Source organism: Anticarsia gemmatalis, chromosome Z, assembly GCF_050436995.1.
Source record: "Anticarsia gemmatalis isolate Benzon Research Colony breed Stoneville strain chromosome Z, ilAntGemm2 primary, whole genome shotgun sequence".
Lineage (NCBI taxonomy): Eukaryota > Metazoa > Arthropoda > Insecta > Lepidoptera > Erebidae > Anticarsia > Anticarsia gemmatalis.
Window position 1 is genome coordinate 14,369,244 of NC_134776.1, and position 23,257 is coordinate 14,392,500.

At 35.4% G+C, this 23,257-nt stretch overlaps 2 protein-coding genes across 2 annotated transcripts; one reads left to right on the forward strand and one right to left on the reverse strand.

Moving 5' to 3' along the window:
• The first annotated feature begins 1,590 nt into the window (after window positions 1-1,590).
• Window positions 1,591-16,010, forward strand: Edem2 (ER degradation enhancer, mannosidase alpha-like 2). The gene is made up of 10 exons (XM_076134394.1): window positions 1,591-1,914; window positions 3,518-3,664; window positions 4,947-5,099; window positions 6,040-6,193; window positions 7,853-8,022; window positions 8,360-8,581; window positions 11,433-11,598; window positions 12,110-12,498; window positions 13,189-13,390; window positions 14,527-16,010. The coding sequence occupies exons 1-10, from the start codon at window positions 1,805-1,807 to the stop codon at window positions 15,391-15,393; spliced, it is 2,580 nt and encodes an 859-aa protein (XP_075990509.1). The 5' UTR covers window positions 1,591-1,804; the 3' UTR covers window positions 15,394-16,010.
• Window positions 16,011-16,253: 243 nt separating this feature from the next.
• Window positions 16,254-21,294, reverse strand: LOC142986124 (uncharacterized). The gene is made up of 10 exons (XM_076134395.1): window positions 21,002-21,294; window positions 20,589-20,715; window positions 20,333-20,458; window positions 19,768-19,907; window positions 18,970-19,146; window positions 18,854-18,891; window positions 18,525-18,593; window positions 18,000-18,098; window positions 17,357-17,452; window positions 16,254-17,197 (listed from the first exon to the last, which is right to left on the reverse strand). The coding sequence occupies exons 1-10, from the start codon at window positions 21,077-21,079 to the stop codon at window positions 16,957-16,959; spliced, it is 1,191 nt and encodes a 396-aa protein (XP_075990510.1). The 5' UTR covers window positions 21,080-21,294; the 3' UTR covers window positions 16,254-16,956.
• Window positions 21,295-23,257: the final 1,963 nt, after the last annotated feature.

Here is a 23,257-nt window from a genome sequence, read left to right on the forward strand (position 1 = left end):
AATATTGAATAGATAAACTACCGCTAACTGTACCTCAGAAACCGGGGGTTAGTGATCCAGTGTACAATTCACACATCTAAATTTTTGCATTGTCAACATAATTTTACGATCAAAGCCACGCTGATCTCTCTGAAGCCAAGATGGTGAAAATACAGCTTTTCCTACGAATCGTAATCGTAAGTAATCTGGTGTACCAGTGAAGAGTTTTTACTTTTACTGCCCTTATTTGAAAGAGCTGTGTTAGCCAGAGCATTGATAGCCTAGTCGTCTAAGCTGGTTACGGAAGTCGTCAATGGTTTGAACCCGAGGCAACACACCAATGACTTTGGCCGTCATGTGTGTATGACAAATACTTATCACTCGTTCTAACCGTGAAGGAAAACCTACTGACAAAACCCTAAATTACATCCAGGAAACATTTTATGGAAATCTAGATGAAGATTTTCCATGGACATTAAAACATAAATTTACTTTTACAGAAAACTTCTTGCATCTCATTTCCAACGAAAGTATTGCTTTTAGTAGGTAGGTATATTTAACCTGTTAGGTCTTGATTGTTTAAAATCATTCAAACACATAGATAGGTATAATTAAAGTTTAGGTAAAATTTTATCTAAAGACCTAAAGATACTTCTAGGTCTAGTAACGAAAAAATTATATGATACACATTTAATTTTGTCCCCTTATTTTTATCCCGGTTTTTCGCAAAATATGATTTTTTTCTTGGACTCACGCACTAGCGCATAGGAATCAGTATATTAAGCATTTAAAAGAAATGTGTGGTCTTCAAGCACAAGAAATCTTCTATCTAAAACAAGAGTTCTAAATCTGTCATTTGAAATCTGTAGGTAGATACCTACCTAAGTTAAAAGAATACCTAAACGTTTTTCTTTTTTTTATTATTATTTAGAAAAAAAGTATGTACCCAAACAAAAATTAAACGCTTTTTGCTTCGGATGTTACTCAGTTACTTATTTCGATACAAGCTTTCATCCCCTACTAAACATTATGTCGACGGTGAATTAAAAAAAATCCTTCGTGCTAATGTATAAAAACGGGTTTTGTACAATTTTAAGCTCCTTTCTAACTCCGATAAGTAGTTTGGAATGTGTGTAGGTAATGTGTGCAAGTAGGTAATAGGTGCTTGACTTGTGTGGGATTCATTATTTTTTTAAATAGGACAGACCCGTTAGCTTTAGTTAGCATCATAATATTTGATTTAATTGAATACCTACACTTGCTGCAGACTCTACTTTTATATGTATATACAGTAGGGTCCAACTCTAAAATCATGCGAATGCGAATACGTGTTCATTTGTACAACCTGCATAAAAGGGTGCGTTCCGTTACTCATTTAGGCTACAATAAATTGCATTGGTTCTTCACTGTAATTTACTTAGCAGAATATATTATTACTTAAAGAAGTACAATAAGATAAAAAAATTGTTCTGTGCATATCAGCAAAGAAATTTAAGATCAGAAAATTTTAAGTGTTTTAATGTGATTTTTATAAATCTTATTCAATAATTTTGTCAATACCAAGTATGCTAAAGATACTTACAATTTGAAATTGTAGGTGTGGGCCGCAACTTGCTGACAACTGTCATGGAGGCCTGTAAAGTTTTGTAGCAGTTCAGATCAGGACGATTAGTTTTTTTTCATTTTTTAATTTTTAAATCTTAACAAATTACTAATTTATACTTTTATTATTATAAAATCTTATTTACCTTATGCTCTCGATGCGATTGTTCTAATTTTTATTCGTAGATAAGAATACTAGTCATTTGAAAATATTGTGATTACGATGATAATGGCATATCGAGTTTTATTAGTTTTTATTTTAGCAATAATATCCGTAAGAACAGAAGAAGAAGCTGTATCTCGTATGACTAAGACGGAGCGGCTGAGCTTAAGGTAAATTTTCGTTATGTTGATATTGGTTGTTGTTTAAAACGAACCCTTTGTGTGCTTGCTAATATCATATTTTCTTTTATCCATTGGTATAATAATTACCTTTAGTGCAATGATTTGTATAAAACTTTTTTATTATAGCTGTTCTATAAAATTGTTATAAGGCGTGGTATGCGAAATAGGGTGTTGAACGTGAATGTAAGGCGTTAACTTTATCGTAACAGGAAAGACTATTTAGAGTCAGGGACATTATTTTACATCAGTAAAACACAGGCTGTAATGCCCTCTTCAACTTCTACTCACCACATCCTTGTAAAAAAAGTTATAATCTACGTAAATATGTCAGTGGCAACTCCCTTATCTCTATGTTAAGACATGTCTGTACCTACCCACAGAAGTAAATCTTGTATAGTAAGTTGTTGAAGGCACTATAGTGGGCACTTGTATGTTATCTAGCAAGTACCTGTACTGTGGTTGTGAGATGTGGATCTGTAGCTGTAGAATATTATGTGTGTAACAAGCCAGGGTGCTAAGTGGGAAGTTTGTTCTCTATTGAATGATTGCTACAGTAGATTGTTTGAAATCCATATACATATACTTGCTATCTGTGTGTTGTTATGTATATTTTACATAGGAACAGATTATGAATTTATTGATACTAACTAATCTATAAAAATAACCAGGTACTTAGAATGTCTAACCGCACAGCAAGCAACCGTACCTTGACTTAACAATGACCAGTAGTGTGCACACAACTTCACATTTATGTTGATATACATATGTAGTCATCTAATCATTGTAATATTACAAGCAACTGTATGTATGGTTTAGTATCACCGCCTAAACAATGAAATCAATTTTGGTAGGTTTGCGGATTACATATATTCTAGTGTAAAGCACATGAGCATCATCATGCTAAACTCTACTCCTAATCATGCTATTATTAATATTAATAAAACCTGAACAGATTTATAGTCAATGATTAGTAAATAAATACAATAACACACATAAAAAACCCTAAAAGAATTTAGAATATAATGTCTCAAACTTTGAAGTGAGAGTGCTGACAGTCATGTCAATTTACACAGCTGCTCTTAATTTATAGTTGCACATATTTATCAAGCCACATTTCTGAAATTTGTATGTCTCTGTATCTTAAATACCTCCTACCTTTTATTATATGACTTTCATAGCTATTAATAACTTCGCCAAGATTGTTAATGAGTAGGATGTAATATTTATAAGCAAGTGATTAGTACAAAATACATATTAGGCACTACATTTGATACTAGTATGTTGTAATCGGGTTTGAAAAGCCATTGAAGAAATTACATTTTTTTTTACCCATTACTATCCCACTGCACTGGGTAAGTATCTCCTGCCAATTGAGAAAAAGGATAGGCCTCGAGGCCACCTTGCTGGCCACGTGCAGATTAGGACCTTTCTTTGGACCTGATTGTATCCCTGAAATATTATTATGTCAATAAAATTATGGCCATTTAATCTTCTACATCCATATCAATATATAACACAGGGAATAATGGTACATTTTTCCTGATATTCATATTTTATTGTATTGTAATAATCATTTGCCTGTTTTGTTTAGGGAGGAAGCTCGGAAGATGTTCTATCATGCATATAACGCGTACATGGAAAATGCGTATCCTGCTGATGAACTGATGCCGCTCAGCTGCAAAGGCAGGTGGAAAGGAATCACGCCAAGTCGCGGTGATATGGACGATGCCCTTGGAAAGTAAGTACTATCTTACAATGCATTGATTCTATACTCATTCTATATGGCAAATAATAATGCATTCTGATGGGCTCAATTGGTTCATTGCAACTCATAAATATTTCTATTGGATATCACTTAACACCAACAAGTGCCACACATTGTCAGGCTTGTTTGTAAAAGTATGACAGATTTTATTTTTTACTACTTTTAACTACTTAAAGGATGTAGTTTCCACTGTGAATGCATCTCAGTATTTTTGTCATCGATTTGCAATATTGTAATCGAGTATTACTGAATGTACGTAAATGGGTATGCTTGAAATACGTCAGAATTTGGAACCAACTGAAAATGTTTGTCATTAATGAAAATGGACCAATGAGCGATTGGCACAACAGCGCATAATATCTGTGTTGTGCTACGTACTTATTTTGTATGTGTTGAACTACGCGGTAACATCATTTGGTTTTTGTAATATAAAAATAATAGGGTAGTCGTCTACCAGTCAAACCAGCTACTCTTTATGAAATGCCAAAACGCATTTTAAGAAATACGACATAGTGACGTCACAAGAATCCTAATATCGTTCGAATCAAATGAGCGCTTAATGTAATGTTTTAGTCTGTAATCATTTAAATTTCAACATTATTGAATGAAAATTTTCCGGATTAGTACTAATGTTTCGTTAACCTAGACAACTACCCTATCATTTCGCGGTTTGGGCTATATAATTTTATAGTAGTAAACCTATAAGATAAAAAGACATTGATTTTATTAATTTTCTAACAAGGTGAAATTTGTTAATACAAAGAAAACATTAGATGCAATTTTGAGAGATCACCGTAATAATAAACGTGTATTAATATAGCTCAATGAATATTAAGGTAATATAAAGAGGTTTTACGGGAGGAGATCCTTGCCCAGCAGTGGGACATTAATGGGTTAAATTGAAGATAAAAAATTATAGAGGTTTAACATAAGTAAAATTTAGACCTGAGTATTGCACTACAACAACACAACAACACTCATTATTTTAAAAACAATACGACGACTTTTTTGCGTTTATTCGTATGGCCTGCACTCTCCTATTACTGTCCTCTCCTCACTTCTGGGCTGACTCTGACACACGGCTCAAATATTTACAAGCACAAATAGCCACTAAGTTATGTAAAAAGTTCCCACAACCGAAATTAGAAGAAGAAATTAGAAAGAAAGAAGAATTAGAATTCTACTAGATTCTAATGAAGTCATTGATATAAAATAGACCAGGGTGTTAGTGTTAATACGTGTTGATGTTTTTCAGTTTTTCTCTCACACTGGTGGACAGTTTGGACACGTTGGCTATCATGGGAGACTTCTCAGAATTTAGCAACGCCATCAAACTGGTCATAAAAGATGTCACATTTGACCATGACATCGTCGTGTCGGTGTTTGAAACTAATATCAGAATGTTGGGGTGAGTAACATTTTGTTCATATACTTGATAAATTGAACTGCTTTTGCGTAGACCATTTTTCTTCCTAGGGAGGTCGTGAACAGTTTGTAATTTTAACAGCGCAGTGGTTAAGGCGGTCCTCACTCCGCTACCACTATGTAAGAAAGGTTCTATTCCCACACGAAGCAAATAGATATATAGAGTAGATATGTCGGAGCAGGAATGTTTATGCTGATTGCATGATAAAGTGTATGTTTTTTTGTGGAACACAATAATAAAACTAAATTGACTCCTTAATTTCTTAGATCCGGAATTGTCAATTTAAAAAAGAAAAACAATTTTGGAGCCTAATTATGCGTAAAAGACAAAACGTTTTCATATAAAATTGTATGCTGTGTGATACTCTTCGCAGACATGTGGCTACTAAGACGTACACTTATACGAGTATCACGTGTCTCATTACGTATGGCATGAAATATCCACTGTTACTTTATGTAATGAATACAACTACGTGTTATGTGTTGTTATAATTTAAACATATTGGCTATTATATACTTTAACACAACTATGCACTTACTTATAAAGATTAGCAGATGATTTTTATATACTTCTACCTTCTTGACGAATACATCAGTTTAAGAAACAGCTGTCTTCAAAGTAAACATTTTGTATGAATTGATCATTATAAGTACTGTGCAATAAAGTACTCAAAATGCTGAAAATATACTTTCGCTTTACATTTTGTGATGTCGCGTTTATCGCAATGGGAGCTAGATATGTATATCGGTTGTTGTAAAAACAATCTCTACTATTTGGAACGAATATTTGTGTGATTTACAGATCGTTGTTTTAGGATTTTTTATCCTCATGACAGCGAAGCCTCCATCAAAAGGTTTTATGCCAAAACAATTTAAAAGTAAAAATGTGTTGAATTTCTAATAAAAACTGTTACAATTTGTAGGGGATTGTTATCAGCGCACGTTCTAGCGACTGCGTTGAAGTACGAAGTGCCGGCGCTGCAGTGGTACAACGGTGAATTGCTGGCGATGGCCGAAGACCTGGGCAAAAGACTTCTGCCTTCCTTCAACACTTCTACAGGGATACCTCATGGCAAAGTAAGTTAGATTTTCCATATATGATAATTTACTGTAAAGTTTAAATATGTCGTCGGAAACCTAGCAAGAATGATACAAAAAATTAGAGATTCTTTGGTATCGTAACCGCCTTTTTCAATTGAAATGCACAAGTTTTGAATCTGTGATAGTTTACGTTAACAGCGGTTAACATAATCAAACCCGTGCCGAGTTGTGAAATAAAAAATTGAATAAAAGTAGTTGTTCTTTTGTGTCAATTGGCTTAAACGGCCTTGCTGAATGCGAGGTGAGCTAGTACAATCGATCGCGCCCTCATTGCCGACTTTCTTGTTAAACACCTGTACCTATAAGGGATGATCGCTATATAGTTCACGTATTATTTGTTACTAAGTCTGCTTTTGACACTGCTTGCGTATTATTATAGCTATTCATTTGTAAAACACATTAATATTGTAGTACACTTAAAACTTTACTTTCATTGACAATTATGTTATGATTAAAAATCTTTATGCAATTTTCATCTGTGATTACTTCGTCCCCGACCTACTTAAATATAGTATGCCTTTACTTATCCTTTTCTTATTATGCATTTCTAGCTACAGACCGCGACATCACCCCTGTGAAAAAAAACTGTGTTTGTATCGAATCTAATTCGAATCGTAAACGAATTTAGTAGTTCGTTCATGAAAGAGATACAAACATACACACATGCATCTATCCTCACAAATTATCGCATTTACAATATTATGAGCATTCCGCCCGCGGCTTTGCCCGTATGGAATTTCACCCCCTTTAGGGTGGAATAACACTTAAGGAATCTTCATACCCAATATTTAGAATTTCAACTTTCTACGCTTAGTAGTTCGACTGTTGTCCATCCATCAGTAACAGAAGAGTTTCATATATATTTTGATTAAGATAGAATATCATTGTGGAAGTGTAAAGCGATGTATTAATTTTCATAAACAAAGCATTAGTTATCAATTCTAAACATAGCTAAGTACATGTATTGAGCCTTACTTATGCGGTGTTAGTCACTCCTGTTATTATCCTGCTCGCATTACAGTAGGTTGCGTTTATGCAAATATGCCCTACGACAAATACCTACATGATATTATGAAACCAACGTGTTGTTGATTAAACTGCAAAGTATACAGATAATATTACATTCATTGACTAATAACAATAGTCTACAGAAATAATACTTAAATGTAACATTACAATTTTTCGTCTTATAATTGTTTTGGATACGAATAAGGATGATATAAATAAAAGTTGAATTTTCCTCTACCACATCAAATTACTTTTTGCAACCATAATTTGCCTTTTATCGTAAATTGAAAAAACAACTATTATTACTTGACTGTCTTTGGGGCGCGGTCGGTAGTGTATCCGTCTTTTGATCATAAGGTTCCTTTCCTTTCCTAATTTATTTTTCAATATATCTCAATAATTGCCCGGTGTTTAGTAACGTACCCGATAAAGGGCAATAGGCTTGGCTTTGCCCCCTATTACATAAGACTGAATTTGTCAATGGCGAAACGTGGATGTATTTTATATACATCTGCCTACATCTTCAGGTATAATAGGCTTGATGTCGTGTATGTATTTATCACGATAATTCAATATGAGTATAGGTATCGTTAGTAAAAAAAGTAGTAATTATTTGTTTGTGTTCAGGTAAATCTTCGTCACGGCATCCGAGGGTTATCGGAGTCTCGTGAGACCTGCACAGCTTGCGCTGGCACCATGATACTGGAAATGGCTGCACTCTCTCGTCTCACGGGGAACCCTGTCTATGAACAAAAGGCACACAAGGCTATGGATAGGCTATGGAAAATTAGACATAGGTATGTATTTATTTTTTCTGTGAATTTGTATAAGCAATGGCTTCATCTCTCTTTTTGTTGTCCATAAGTATTGGCTATGCCTAACTTCTGTTAAGAATACTTATTTTTTCTACTAAATGCTTTAAATGAATGTTGTTTGTTGTGTTGAATGTATTCAATATTTGAAGAAGATGCTAGTATTGTATCAAACAGTTTCAAATTGAAAAGCGAAGTATAGAATTGTGTTATATTTATTTATTAATATATCCCTGTATGATTTCACATTCCCGACTTTAGTTATAGCCTAATAGTGAAGGTTTTCATAATGTATTACAATAAATTGTATTTCTTTGTTTAGAACGTCGGATCTCATGGGTACAGTCATAAACATACACTCCGGTGACTGGGTTCGCAAAGACTCTGGTGTTGGCGCCGGCATCGACTCCTACTATGAATACTGCCTGAAAGCCTACATTCTGCTCGGAGACGAGAAGTACCTGGCCAGGTTCAACAGACACTACAACGCGGTCATGAAGTACATCAGCAGGGGTCCAGTTATGTTGGCCGTGCATATGCACAGGTGAGATATGTTATTAACTATATGCAGCTAGCTTCTGCCCGCAATTTCTTACGCGTGAAAAGATTTAAGTATCCTGTGTGTTAATTCAGGTTATCCGAATTTCATTAAAATACGTCCAGTAGTTTTTTCGTGGAAGAGGAATAAACAAATATAGATAGATACCACATCCATTCTCACAAATCTTTCGCATTAATAATAGTATGATTGGCATTAAACGTCCCTTATCTCGTGAGGTTTTTTAATGAACACTACCACGCCTAGGTGGCGTTATTTCATATCTACCACCTGGATAATGTAAGGGGTATATTTAGACGTATGTAAGTAAGTGCAATATTTGCACACTTGAGGAAGTCGTGACACTGTAACTGTGACGTTTGTTTTTAATGAGACTCACTGAACTGTGTTATGTAATTATGAAAGACTACCTTCTGCATGCGACTTAGTCCGCGTAAAATGATTTCACGGGGTGAAAAGTATCCTTTGTCTTAATCCAGGTTAAAAAGCTATTGATGTAGCAAATTTTATTAAATTCCGTCCTTAAGTTTTTGATAATACAGCAACAAACATACATCCAACTTATTTTTTTTGCATTTATAATAATAGTAGGCTTGAAATTGTCATCAACTTCGATTATTACTACCGGATGGATGATATTTTACAACACTTTATTACCTTTGGAGATCATGACACATTATTATTACTAGAGTCACAATTTTATTGCAGATTTATTAAAAGAAATTCTTAACTGTTAACAACATAGTTGTGTAAAAAGTACCTACATTATTAGCGTTGTACCGTAAAACTTTGTTACTAAGTAATCCCTGGATTAGTTGAAGTAAGCCCTTAGGATCAGGAACTGTTGTATATATAAGTAAACAAGCTGACTCGCGCAACTTCGCTTGCGTCACATAACAGAGAATGGGTCGTTTTTGTAACATTTTTTACTGTTACTCTGCTCCTATTGGTTGTAGCATGATGATATATAGCCTATAGCCTTCCTCGATAAATGGGCTATCTTACACTGAAAGATTTTTTTTAAATCGGACCAGTAGTTCCTGTAGTAGTAGTTCCCGTTCCTTCCATATAATAGTATTTATGTAAGAACGTTGACTGTAGTACATAGGTCTTAGTAACAGTACGAACATAATGCTAGCTGTTAGCCGGATGACTTGCGAGGCCAGCGGAACTACCGCGCGAGGAGCTGACTCTAAATAATTAACCGTTATTATTTACTAAACACAAGCGCTGTATTTCCTTAGTACCTTCTTTATACATACACTAGAGGCCGCCCGCGACTACGTCCGCGTGGAAACTCTTCCCGTGTAAATCCGGATCCCTCGGGAACTCCGGGATATAAAGTAGTATAAGTAAGTCTATGTGTTATTCTGGGTCTTCAGCTACCTATATACCAAATGTCATATATACCATATGTTATAATCGGTTCAGTAGTATTTGCGTGAAAGAGTAACAAAGATCAATACATAAATACATTCTCACAAACTTTCGCATTTATAATATTAGTAGGATAAAATCACGCCTTTTCCCCATATTAGTACAAGTAGTAGGGTAGATAGTCGTTAATAAGTAGCAGTCTAAAGAAACTTTATTATACAATCATGTTGGGTATAAGACCGAATTCATTCATCAGTAGTCTTTTCGGGGAAGAAATAACTCACGACGCATTGACAAAGACACAAAAGGCCACGTCTTTGGCGTCGTGACTCTCATAATATTTGTCTATAAGGTGTTGTGACAATAAAGAAAAGCTATGACGTGTACTGAGCTGTTAGGCTGGATTCACATGCCATTGTATACCACGTTTTTGTGAAGGATCAATCGATATTAACGAATAAATACTGGAGCATAGTTTGTTTATACAGTCGTTCACACGATCTTTCATTGAGAATAACGAGCACTTTTCTTGTTTCCTAATATTAATTATGTGCCGATTCGCTTCGATACGGCGTTTCGCAGCCGAATTGTTAATTAAAATACTTTTAACCTTGAAAATGTATAAGAATTTGAAGCGCAATTCTGTGAATGCATCTTAATCTGAATTCGCCTTTTTACTGAACCAACGATTACATGGATCGTTGATAACAAATGCAGCAAATTAATTGGGCAAAAAGTTTCTTATATTTCAAAATATTGTTTTAGTCGTAACTCGTTCTACATATTTTTCAACAAACTAAGGAATGCGCATACCTTGTATATAGTTCTGTAATGTTCTAGCGTAGGTATGTGCAGTCTGATAACGACCAAACAACTCATGTAATGTTCACATTACAAAACATACTTTTTCTATCATTATTATGATGAGGGAACGATTTGATATGTGACTTGAGCAATTCGGCCTTTAAAGATTTTCTGTCACCATAGAGAAAAATATGTCTATATTTATCAGTTTATATATGCAGTTGCCTGATAAAATATATACACATATAGTAACACTCCAATCCTTCCTATTAATATTTTAAATGTGAAAGTTTGTGTGGACGTATGTATGTTTTTTACCCCCGGTTTCTGAGGTACATTCAACGGCAGTTTATCTATTCAATAGCGTTAAAACTCACACAAAGAAAACGCTATTGAATAGATAAACTACCGCAAAATGTACTCAAAAACCGGGGGTTACTCTTTCACGAAAAATCTACTAATTTGGTACACTGATTACTTGCAACCTGGATAAACATAGGGATACTTTTTACCCCCGGAAACCGTTTTACCGAAACTGGTCGTTAATAAGTAGGTAATTTTAGATATTTGTATCGACATTTGTTTCCCAAGATCACAACGGACCTGGAAAATCTTTTGTATGTGTTCTAGACTTAGGTATTGTTTGGTTTCGTAGGCCTCACTTACAGTCTCGCAACTTCATGGATGCGCTGCTGGCGTTCTGGCCGGGACTGCAAGTGTTGTTGGGCGACGTGCGGCCGGCCGTCGAGACCCATGAGATGCTGTACCAAGTGATGCAACGACATACCTTCATCCCTGAAGCTTTCACCTCCGACTTCCAAGTATGTATACGAGAAACTCTGTAACATTCTTTAACATATAAGTATAGATTTGGTGCGATAAAAATAAATAAGCCTTGCCCTAAAGGTACATTTGAGTGAAAAAAATCGTAGATGATATTTACAAAATTTGTCCTTTGCTTTGTTGTAAATAATGTTTATAGATTAAAAAATCATAATATATTCGAATTGTTATGCGCTTAGATTAAATTAATCATACAGTAACATTTATAACGACAGTTTTTTTCATGTTTGTGCAATTGTGCACGTGTTTTATACCTACATAGTTTAATTGGTCCGTTAGAATCTCAATTTTATCGATGTTGTTAATTTTAGAACATAAATTGTGATGACGACTTATAAAATGATACATATTTCATTTATCAGTATTTTAAATCAGTACAAGGTCATAAGAATCAAGCGCTTATATCGATAATCGAATTTATTTAGAACTAAAGTAATCATTTTATATGACGCTTCGATTTTCTGAATTGTATGTCTTTTTTTTCTCTAGGTACATTGGGGTCAACATCCTTTACGGCCAGAGTTCCTAGAATCCACATATTTCTTGCATCGTGCGACTGAAGACGATCATTACCTACAAGTTGGGAAGACTGTACTGAAGGCATTACAACAATACACTAGGGTGCCTTGCGGTTACGCCGCAGTGAATGACGTCAGAACTCGCATACACGAGGATAGGATGGATTCCTTCGTTTTAGCAGAGACTTTCAAATACCTATACATGCTTTTTGGAGAAGATAAAGACTTGCCTGTTAAATTAGAAGATTATGTGTTAACGACTGAAGCTCATTTTTTGCCGCTTTCATTGGCAACTGATGGCAAAAATACTACATATTTTACTTTAAAGATTAATGATGAAGATGAAGATAAATATAGAAAGTAAGTTTATAAAATACTGCTTAATATTTTAGGTATAATAATATGAAACTTATTGACATGTATTTACTTATGCAAGGTTGCAACTTCGACCGCAAACAAAATATGTTTATTGTGGCCCTATATAGCAATAAATTTGTGTAATCCGAAACAAAACTACCGCTACTATAAACAGGGAAAATAGTATCAAATTATTTCAATAGGTACTAACAATAATGTGATGTCATTTATATTTTTTCCCATTCATCACCAGTAGTCGTAACAACTTTTGGACACACAAAGTTTTCCTTTAAATATTCCTTAGTTTGCAGTCATCCTGTTCTAAAAATACTTTTGAATGATTACAAATTTCTCGTTAATGCCATAAGTCGTAAGTGATGATCTTAAATAGTTACTGGTCGGCACTAAGATACCCTGACCTACGAATTCTACCCAGCTATACATTTTATAAAATAAAAATGATTAATTTTTCCATATCTATCGGCCAATTTCTATCGGAACTTATTGACGTGGCTAGTTTAAAGCAAATCGAAAAAACTTTCACGATTAAAAGGTATTTAATATTCCTTCATACTTTGAGAAAGTGATTTATCAATCAAGCCTGTTACATCCTTCATAATTTATAACAATATTTCAACCTTACCCGTTGAATATACTATGCATTTGTTATTCAAAGACCTTCGATTATTTCAGGACTTGCCCGAACACAGCATCGCTAGTAGCTGAAAAAGTCCGGCAGCCGATGCGTCAGCTGTTAGGTTCGACCGCAGCTAGGCCTCCCGCCCGCCTGCGACCTCTCAACGACCCGCGCCAAATACATGCCCTCTCAGACATGGGCATCTCTGTACTCACCCTCCCAGACGGCAGAGTGCAACTGCTTTATACCACCTCTACGGTAAATACACTGATTTAACTTTATACCTTTATTGCCTTACGTGTAAGCTGTAATTAGTAATATAAGGTTTTGTCACTTTTAATCATTTTAAAACTGTATATGTGTGAAAAAGACAAAAACTGTGGAACTAATCAAAGCTTGCACGGTGTTTATTAGTAAGAGGCCTGCCTCACTAGGACGCCATGACTGCGTCGCTGGCTACGTATCCAAGCAGATACTATTGAAATGTGTCACTTAATTCACGTGGCGACGGTGTGGCAAGGTGACATTTCAATATTAACTGCTTGGATGCGTAGCCAGCGACGCCGCCATGGCGTCCTAGTGAGGCAGGGCTCCAAGACGCTAGTGTGTATGCAATTTGTACAACTCGGGGTAAATAAGTCTATTACGGTAAACTTATATGGTTTTCGAAATAATATATTTTATACGCTTGGTGCGGTTTGTTACCTGCAATGACAACAGTTCTTCTACTTTCGTAGTAGAATAATTGTATCATTGAGGTATAAAGGCTTTCGCATAACACCGTTAAGTATTTGTCAAATATTCTTGACAAAATACGACATTTAATCGAGTCACATGTAAGACATTTTGAAGGATCGTTTTTTATATTACGAGGAGCCTAATGAAGGTCTCTCTTGTGTTATGTAAATAGTTAAAGTGGTTGACAATAAAATACTTTTACAAATAAAATAAGACATGTTTAATTAACTTTTTTATTAAACCATAAACAGTTTTATACCAAAAATTTACACTAGCATGAAGCTCAGCAACGAACATCTTGATATTAATCCCGTTGTATTTCCGTACAATATTTCGTAGGTTTAGACGTTCACAGATAAATATAACATATTATTGGCTTGAACTGATTTTGAGTATCATAAAATAATCAGCAGATATCCTCTCTGCAGTAAAGAAATACTGCTCTCATTTTTGGGTAAACTAATGCAGTTGAACATACTGTGATTTATTATCTCAAAATAATATTGAAATCCAATTCTGGATTACTTTTTTTTTACTGTTTCTAACTACAGTGTCAGTTTGTAACTACAGTATATATACTTTGTGTCTAGTTTGGTTGAGGCTACAGCTTTTCTGAAATCTATCTACAAGTAGTAACAAATTACTTCTTATAACAGGCAAAATCAGCTAAAGACGCGGCGGAAGGGCTCACGTTCATGCGTGAGATGTCCAAGTGGAATTCACTGAGCGACATGGAGAACGGCGTGGTGCCGGCCGCCGTGAAGGTCAACGACAAGCTGTTCCCGGCCGGGCCCGGCCACTTCGGCAAGGAGATCTCCGCGCACGACGTGTACATGAACGTAGTCACCTTCGTCTCACCTCTGGACGCCTGCACTCCCGTCGAGAATAAAAAGGAGGTCGAGGGCAAATTCGCTATCGCTAAACGTGGACAATGCACTTTTGCACAAAAGGTACGGAACATGCAAAAGGCCGGCGTCAATTTAGCCATTATCCTCGACAATGTGCCGGACTCGACCCACGAGACCACCGCTTTGTTCGCGATGTCCGGTGACGGCAAGGACGACATCGAGATACCGGCTGTGTTCCTATTCTCCAACGAAGGTAGTTATCTAACTGAAGCGCTTCTACAGAACCCTGATCTCGTAGTAACTGTTGGTGAACTTAAATTCTTAAAGAGGCAATTTGAAAATACATGCGATGAGGGTAATTGTGAAACTGTTATAGAACCGCAAGGGGTTCCCGCTGACAAGGAGTCATTCGATCATCTTAAGAAAGTACTCAGCCAACTGGTTGCTCAGTTTGAGTTATCTCTCTCGAACGAGGACTCCACCTCCACCAAAACATGTACCGATGAGTCTGAGACAGTCCAAATAATGAAAAACAAATATGGCAGTGAAGACAAAATGGAACCCGCATCCAGCGTATGTGTAGTAAAAAATGATGTAGACAAAGCCGAAGTTACTACTTTAAACGAAGATAAGGAGAACACGAGTTCCGAGACGGAGGTCCGCGACGGTTTCTGACCGTTGCCTATTATTAGAAAGCGTTTGTGAAGTTGGAGTAGGCCACAAGTGAACTATCTCTGACCCTGTCGTTGTGGTAACATGTGTTTGGTGCAGAGTGGGACGTTGCAGTGTGGGGTCAAGTACTGTACTTGTGGTTGACTGTAATGGGACAGAATTAGTATAAATTGGTCACGTGCTGTGTGTAAATAATCACAGGAACAAATGTAAGACTAAAATAAACCACTGCCATAGAGACAGTGCCTGTACAATTTGTAAATAATTACTAAAACACAAAGTTGTAAATTACATTTTATACATAATTAAATGTGCAAACAAATGTAAATAAAGACTAACAGTTAAAATGTGTTAAGTCGTGTACATATTGTACGTAAGGAGTCAAATATAATGAGGAATTTTTGTGCCTTTTCAATATCTGCCACAAACTTTACGTTGTCAGTACTTTAGTCCAGTAATACAATAATAACATTATAACACCAACTTTTTAACATATTTTATATTTTATTGATCAGAGTAATAACTGTTTGTTAATGATTAAAGGATGATATAAATTTTAATTATTACAGTTTATATATAGTTCTTAAAATATTGTAAATAAATTAAAATGTTACAGAAATTAATTGTTTCACTACCTAACCTCGCATCTTGCCACACATTCAAAAGCATAACTTTATTTTGCATAGGGCTTTCGCATTTTTGAGTCTACTTGCGGTGCAGAGTCGTCTGACATCCGCGAACTACCTGGTTTCGTGAATCGTTTCGCATATTCAATGCACAGATGTAACCTACTTAGTAATACCATAAACAAGGAGTAATTCCATAATCTGTAGAATAAATCAAAACAAATGAGCACACCGAAATTGTAAAAAACATTTAATGAGAAATAAATAACAATAAACAACTTGCACAACAATAATGCCAGGCCAGGGATAACAATACAACTGATGTAAACAAATGTAAATAATAATACAACGAGTTAGTTCTATACACTACCTAACTCTAGCTCAGCAAACAATATAACGCTAGGACAAAGAACAAAGGAAGTGTTAAAGAAACTAATATGGTTTAGATACTTGTATACTAGATACATTTCAACTTTTAATCAATCGACCTCGGCTGCTATCAGTAAGTATCTAATAATAAGCTAAAGTGGTCAATGCTCTTATGGGAACAACTTCAGATTGTAAACAATGTAAGCAGAAATACAAAATATTCCAATGCCCTACACACTCACAGAGCGGTTTCCCAAGTGGTGAAATCAGCTGACCTGGATATTAAAAAGCTGTCAAGGTTTAACATTTATATTATCCATTCGTTACTCTTAGTGGCAAGAGGTATATTAACCGAATGGGTGCAATGTTCAGCTATGACACTAAATAACCTACACATAGAGAACACAACACTAACTACATTTCATTTTTTATGAATAATTTGATAATTCTTGAGGCAGCATCAAGTTAGTTTTGGAATTCTGTTAATGTTAATAATGTTTTAAATTAAGGTCGTATTTCGCAAAAGGGCTCGCAATATTTAGCCAAAATAACTGGGCCATGGTTTCTCGTTTTACATGTAGGCTGGTTTAAGGGCTGACTTAAGTCTTCGTGCTGGAGGGCTGTAGTCGGGTGCGGGGACGGGGGGTGCCTGTGGCTGCCACGGGTCTCGGCGCCATGGTGACTCCACAGCGGGAGAGGGTGGCAGCTTCGTAGGTGTGTGACGCTTTATCTCCTCCAAGTAGGAGAAAGGACGTGCGCTCTGCATCGGAGTACTTGAATGTTGCCATGAATCCGAGCGGTCGAAAGAATTACTGCAATTACGGGCATACGCTGTAGTTATGGACTCATAGATGAGATGACGTAGGCATACGTTTTAATGCGAGTTGTAAGGCTTGAGATGTTAAATGTAAGTATATTAGTCATTCATAACAAATATATTAATCACGATTTGTTATAACAGTAATGCTTACTTAGAAGATGGGAAGTAATCATTGCGCGGAGGATCAGGCCGGCGCGGGCTGCGGGGAGGTGTGCTATCTTCTACGTATGGACTGCTCAAATGCGACCTGGAAACATCAGTGGAAGCTGGTCACTATTGTTTCAAAGCCGTTTAATGGCACAATCTGGCACATACATAAGTACAATGACTGTCGCAATGTGCTTCAGACCGTTTTACACTCATGGAAAGTGCCTTCCGCTGCTTTTTGTTATGGAACCCTTATAGCAGGGAAGCAAAAAGGGTAATGTTATTATGGCAACATTCGTTAATCAGTTGGATTCAAAACGACAGAGTGTGAGCATATGTAGCAGGTATGATGGCGAAACGATGATTTTATTTGGATATAGACTTAATGAATGAAGAATGAAAAAAATTAAGAGTGAAAAATTGCATACTTGGGGCATCTTCCTGGTGAAGAAAATTCTGGTGATACCTACGCTAGTGAGCATGACGTGACGTTGTTACCGGCGGCAGTATTGTATGACAAGATGTTTAGATGTGAATGAAGCAAAATAAAATTTGTAGGGACCATAGAGTGTTGCTCTTAGGTCTCCGCCTACTCCCGTGGAAAAATGATTGCGATAGCATGGTTTTTTATACGTATGTAAGCTCACTTTGGAGGGAAGAACTCAGTCCGCGGCGGGTCATGAGCCTGACGCATGGGACTGCGCGGTGGCGTGCTGTCCTCCACGTACGCGCTGTTTATCTGTGGCCTGTAAAAACACATCTACACTCAAAACAACAGATCAAACTTCACTTTCTTTGCAATTGCCCGTTAGTTTAATTTGACTTATTATATTATACCTAGTTGACTAAACTGGTGGCCCAATTATATTCGAGCTAATTATACTGAAAATTATGTTAATTTTGAAACACTTTAATTATTATACTACATTATAATCAGAATCTCAGGAGCGCATAGTGATATTGGTGTTGTGTGAAATAAAATAGTTAACCAGTATGAAGGGTAAGGTCATCACCGAATTCGCCATCTATTACGGTAAAACGTGGGTGTAAGTATTTATTACTCCTCTGATTTCTTCTCTGGGTATAATTAGCGTGTTAAACTATTTATAATATAGGTCAGTAGTACATTTACTATATTCAAGCAGGTTTTTTTTATTAGAAATCTCACTTACCCCCTTGCGAATGGAGAATTCAGGAACATCTCAGGCTGGGACCAACCATCTTCTTGTTTAGATTGCTGTCTGATAACAACAGTTCATATGTTTTAGATCGACCGAAGTTAGTGAGAATAATGCTAGATTCAAAATATTATGACGATTTCAAATACTTGTAAATAGTTTCTGATATAAAGGATGTTTAAATTTGAATTTGATGGCTATTTTACCCGCTAATTAAGTTTGTTCCTGTCCATTTTCTACTTTATAAGAAAACAAGGTGGAAAGTACATATATTTAGCAGGCTATACGCAAGAACAAGGTTTATCAAAAAATATAATACTTACTCAAAAGCATTCAATGCTCCAAGCTTGTGAATTGAGTGCTGTAAAAAAAAATATCATTAAAAACACACATGTCACATTCCATGCGTATAAAAAATCATTTTGTCTTCGTTACTAACCTGATCAATCTTTTCGGATTTCGTGTATTCAATAACATAAACCAGCAACAGAGTGATTAAGACCCCGTTTATGATGTGTACGAAGAATCCCTTCAGTGCAAATGTCATGAGCCAAAACGCTCCCTGCCTAACTACTTCTGTCAAGTAGTTGGAGGCTGAGCCTGCGTTAAGGAGACCCTGAGAACAAATCGAACTTTATAATGTCTTACACTTGCGACTCCATTATCGATCTTCTCCTGCAAACATGTTGTATTATTTATACTTTAGTTGAAAAAATAGGCTAGGTATATCCTTTGCCGGGGCTACCACTCAAGTTAAATCCGTTCAGCCTCTATGGTGGTAATATTAACACTAATTTAATTGATATAAATGTATACTTTTGTATTTATAATAACGAAATTATAAATATTCAGATTAAATAAAAAGGTGACTGAATTAAGGAACCTAGTGTCTCCAATAAAATATAATTTCATTCAATTGCCTTCCACGCAGGAGATTGATGATTCTGACTGCTATTAAACAAACACAATCGAATTACAACTAGGTGCCTACATAAGTACCAATTAGAAGGATTAGTTAAGTAAATAAGTATAAGGGCTATAAATAAGAGAAAATCGTGAGGAAACGTTCCCAATTCCCGTAAATGCTATAAATAATAATTGAAGGTAATACAAACTTACCTGTTGCTTACTAATTGATTTATCTAAATCCTTACAAAGAAGCTGATTTCTAAAATTGGACAGTTATTATTACGACTACAGAGTATAATAAATATAGAAAAAGGACATAACGACTTACCAACAGATGTGACAAATGAGCATAGTCCATACCAAAGAACGAAGCAGTTGTAAGGTCTACAGCTAGCGAGATAACGCAACTGCCAACGTACGTATATGCCACCAAGCCAACATACTGGGACTTCTCCACGTCTTGTATTACTGCAACACATTAAAATTAATACATAGAAAGAGTTATGACCGTTGAAATTAATATCAGTCACTCGTTAATGAAATGAGCCTACAGGTCAGAGATAACTTTCATTTAATAACACGCATTTAGCTGGAACATGCGACCTGAATCTTCTTATTAAAATTTTGCTTATCGATTGTTCCGCTACTAATAATTAATTGAGAAGTAAGAAGGATTGACATTAAAACTTTGTTTGTATAACTTTTACTTCGTAAAGGTAAAAAGCAACGGAAGCGATGCTTAAAAATTTAATTGCGTATTGACTAATCCGGTACGAGGTGAGTATTAATAAAGCTATGGTGCTTGCGATAAAAATCGTTATCTACTGTTAGTGCTAATTTGAATATCGTGACAAGGATATGAATGAATCGTAAATTGTAATAAACATAGTTACTTGTGATAAGACAGATGGCAGTAACCAGACAGAGGACTGAGGCAGCCAATGTAACAGCTACCAATACGAATACAGTGTACTCATTTGTGACCACATTTATAGATAGACTCCTTTCGCAATCGCTATCTGAAATATATCACCAAGAAACATATTACTTTAATTAGGACTCGTCGTCACATAAACACATTGAATTAAATTACGCAGACACGTCAGATCTATACAACTATATAATTTGATAATATTAAAATATATTTACGTAGTATGTAAGCTCTGAAGATGCTGGTCCAAAAGTAGCCAGCTCCTGTGACTGCCGCGCCCGCTTCACAATTGAAACGAAACACTATGAGAGTTATGCTCAGCAGGATGTAAATGATTGACACTGTCTGAAAATTATTATAAATTAAGTAAAAAAATATAGAAAGACACTGAAACAACAGCTTCGGTAATAATAACAGGGCTAATTGGAGACATTCGCATTATTTATGTGTGAAAGAACAACATGTGAACACGGTAGCAAGTTTTACAGAAATAATTTATGAAGAGGTAAATGCATTTGTAATTAAAACTTCGCACAGCCTATTTTTTTATTGATTTGATAGAAAATAGCAAAACTATTATTGCAAATAAATAAAACTTATCGAAGTTTAAAGAAAAAATAAAGATACTTACAACGGTCAATCCTCCTGTGAGAAGCGCAATTAAAACCAGGTTCGGGGGATACTTTAATTGCGCTAACGTGTGATGCATTTTATATTTTGTTGTTCCCCCTTTATTATAACTGAGCACGCGTTATGTCGTGCCAGTGTTCGTTTATGAAGGAACTGATCAAGATATCAAACCGTTAATCGCGTCATGATAATTGTTATCGTTGTTAATGCCCTCTATCTATGTATATTTGGAAGTACTCCAATAAATTTAGCGATAGCCGAAGGTGTCGGTGGGCAGTGGACGTGCGGAGGTGTACTGGCTACTGCGTCTGCGTCATATGTTTTTCAGCAGGAGGGATAGTTTTTCTCATACCAACATACGTTTACATCCGTTAATACAAAACAAAAACAATTCTAACAATAGAAATTGGATACAATAACTAACAGATGGTGATCATTATGATTAGATCATTTGTCTATTAATTGAGAAATGTTTATTGAGTAGCTATTAGCTATGTTTGTACGATGTTAGATTTTATTTACAATTTTCTAGAGCATTGCATTACATGTAGTAAATAATATATTTTTCAATTAGTAATATAATAATGCACTGTGATTAAGAAAACAGTTTCAAAGCAAATGAAACAATGGTTTTGCGCGATAGATTAATGACACACCATTGATAAGACAAACGAAAACTAAAACAGATAACATATTTTTGTAGGTAGGTACTTTACCTTAAAATCACGTACAGAATATTAGTTCGCTTTACTTTTAGTCCATGGAAAAGAACATGAAAATGGATTTTCGAGCTTAATCCAAAAGTTATTGAAGACTGCAATAACGGGTATCTTACCTACGTTTTAATACAATTTTGTAGAATTAGGTATATTCGATGTGTATTTATAATTATTACACATTACTTAAAAAGTAAATGATCATATAGCCTTAACTCAACTTAGAATCATACACACAACATTACTTGGGAAGATTTCGGCTTATGTTACTTATTTTTCGTTTTAAAATCAAGGTAAATAAGGTGCATTTACCTAAACCTTAGGTATTAATGCCAATGAAAACCTGATTCACCGCATATCAATGTTCATAATTTCTACTTAGTATGTGTCACCATATCTATATTTGCAGACGTGGGAAAATGCCTACACTAGATAACTTTTCGATTACTTCGATATTATGAAGAGGTTTAACTACGCATTATTCTTTGTCACGTCTACGTCTGACTTTTTTCTAGTACCTATCTTACCTCTTTGATTCTATCAGTGACAGACCGGGAACACTTACATATTATGTCAAAAAATGCCGTAGTGGTTGTACGCTCTTTAAAAAATGCAAATTTTTGACGAAAACAATGGATTACTTACAACATTTGTATGAGAAAAGTACAATGCACGCAGAAATATTTAAAATGAGTCATTCCCCACAGCCGGGATTCCAGAAACACTCATAAACATGTTTTAAATGTAACACCCAAGAATGTTTTTGTCATCAAACACCTTGGAGGAAACTAAAAAGCCATGAATAAAGGACAAACAAAATGGAAATGATGGATGCTGCGAATTTTTCAGATTTCATTGATTTCCTGTTTTACACATTCTGGGCATGGCGGGTGATCAGTTTTTTGCACTCCAGTTACTGGGTGACCAGGTATCAGTCGATGAGTCTCTACGACAAGGTCAAGAATATATTTATGTTTCTATTGATGGTGACGTCAACGATCCTGCACATCTTGCCGTTGAAATCGTGGCCCCGCCTCAGACTCGTCAACACCATCACCAGTATACCTTCACAGCTCAGCACGATCTTGTTCCTCCACAGAAAGATAGCACCAGTAGTCAACAACACCAAATTCACAGTATTTTTATCATCACTATCATTGATCTCTATATTAGAAACAATTTACTTGATTCACATAGACTGGCAAAGAATTGAAGATTCTTGAATGACATCATTAGTGAATCATCGCTGCAGAATATGATTAAACAATAAAACATTGCCTATAATAAACACTGTTTTACTACAAACGTAATTATGTAATACTATCCATAGTTTGCTAGTAATCAGTCATTGAAGTGCAGCAATTATAAATTTTATTGTTTAAAAAGTATGTAAGTAACGGCAAATTGGTACCACATAGTTTTAAAATAAAACGATTCAATGATTTCACCATCGACGATAAACTGTTGAAGTTAAAAGGATTTTATTAATCCAAGAGGATCTTAACTATTTACCAGTAACTACAATACAAACTAATATATTA

What these genes read in the sequence shown, in the direction of transcription:
- Edem2 (XM_076134394.1), top strand. Translation starts at nt 1,805, where the DNA reads ATGATAATGGCATATCGAGTTTTATTAGTTTTTATTTTAGCAATAATA. An exon ending in ACGGAGCGGCTGAGCTTAAG is followed by an intron (nt 1,915 to 3,517) that starts GTAAATTTTCGT and finishes TGTTTTGTTTAG; the next exon opens with GGAGGAAGCTCGGAAGATGT. An exon ending in TTGGCCGTGCATATGCACAG is followed by an intron (nt 8,582 to 11,432) that starts GTGAGATATGTT and finishes TTGGTTTCGTAG; the next exon opens with GCCTCACTTACAGTCTCGCA.
- LOC142986124 (XM_076134395.1), bottom strand. Translation starts at nt 21,079, where the DNA reads ATGCATCACACGTTAGCGCAATTAAAGTATCCCCCGAACCTGGTTTTA. An exon ending in TCACAGGAGGATTGACCGTT is followed by an intron (nt 20,716 to 21,001) that starts GTAAGTATCTTT and finishes AATAATTTTCAG; the next exon opens with ACAGTGTCAATCATTTACAT. An exon ending in CTTCAGAGCTTACATACTAC is followed by an intron (nt 20,459 to 20,588) that starts GTAAATATATTT and finishes GATATATTTCAG; the next exon opens with ATAGCGATTGCGAAAGGAGT.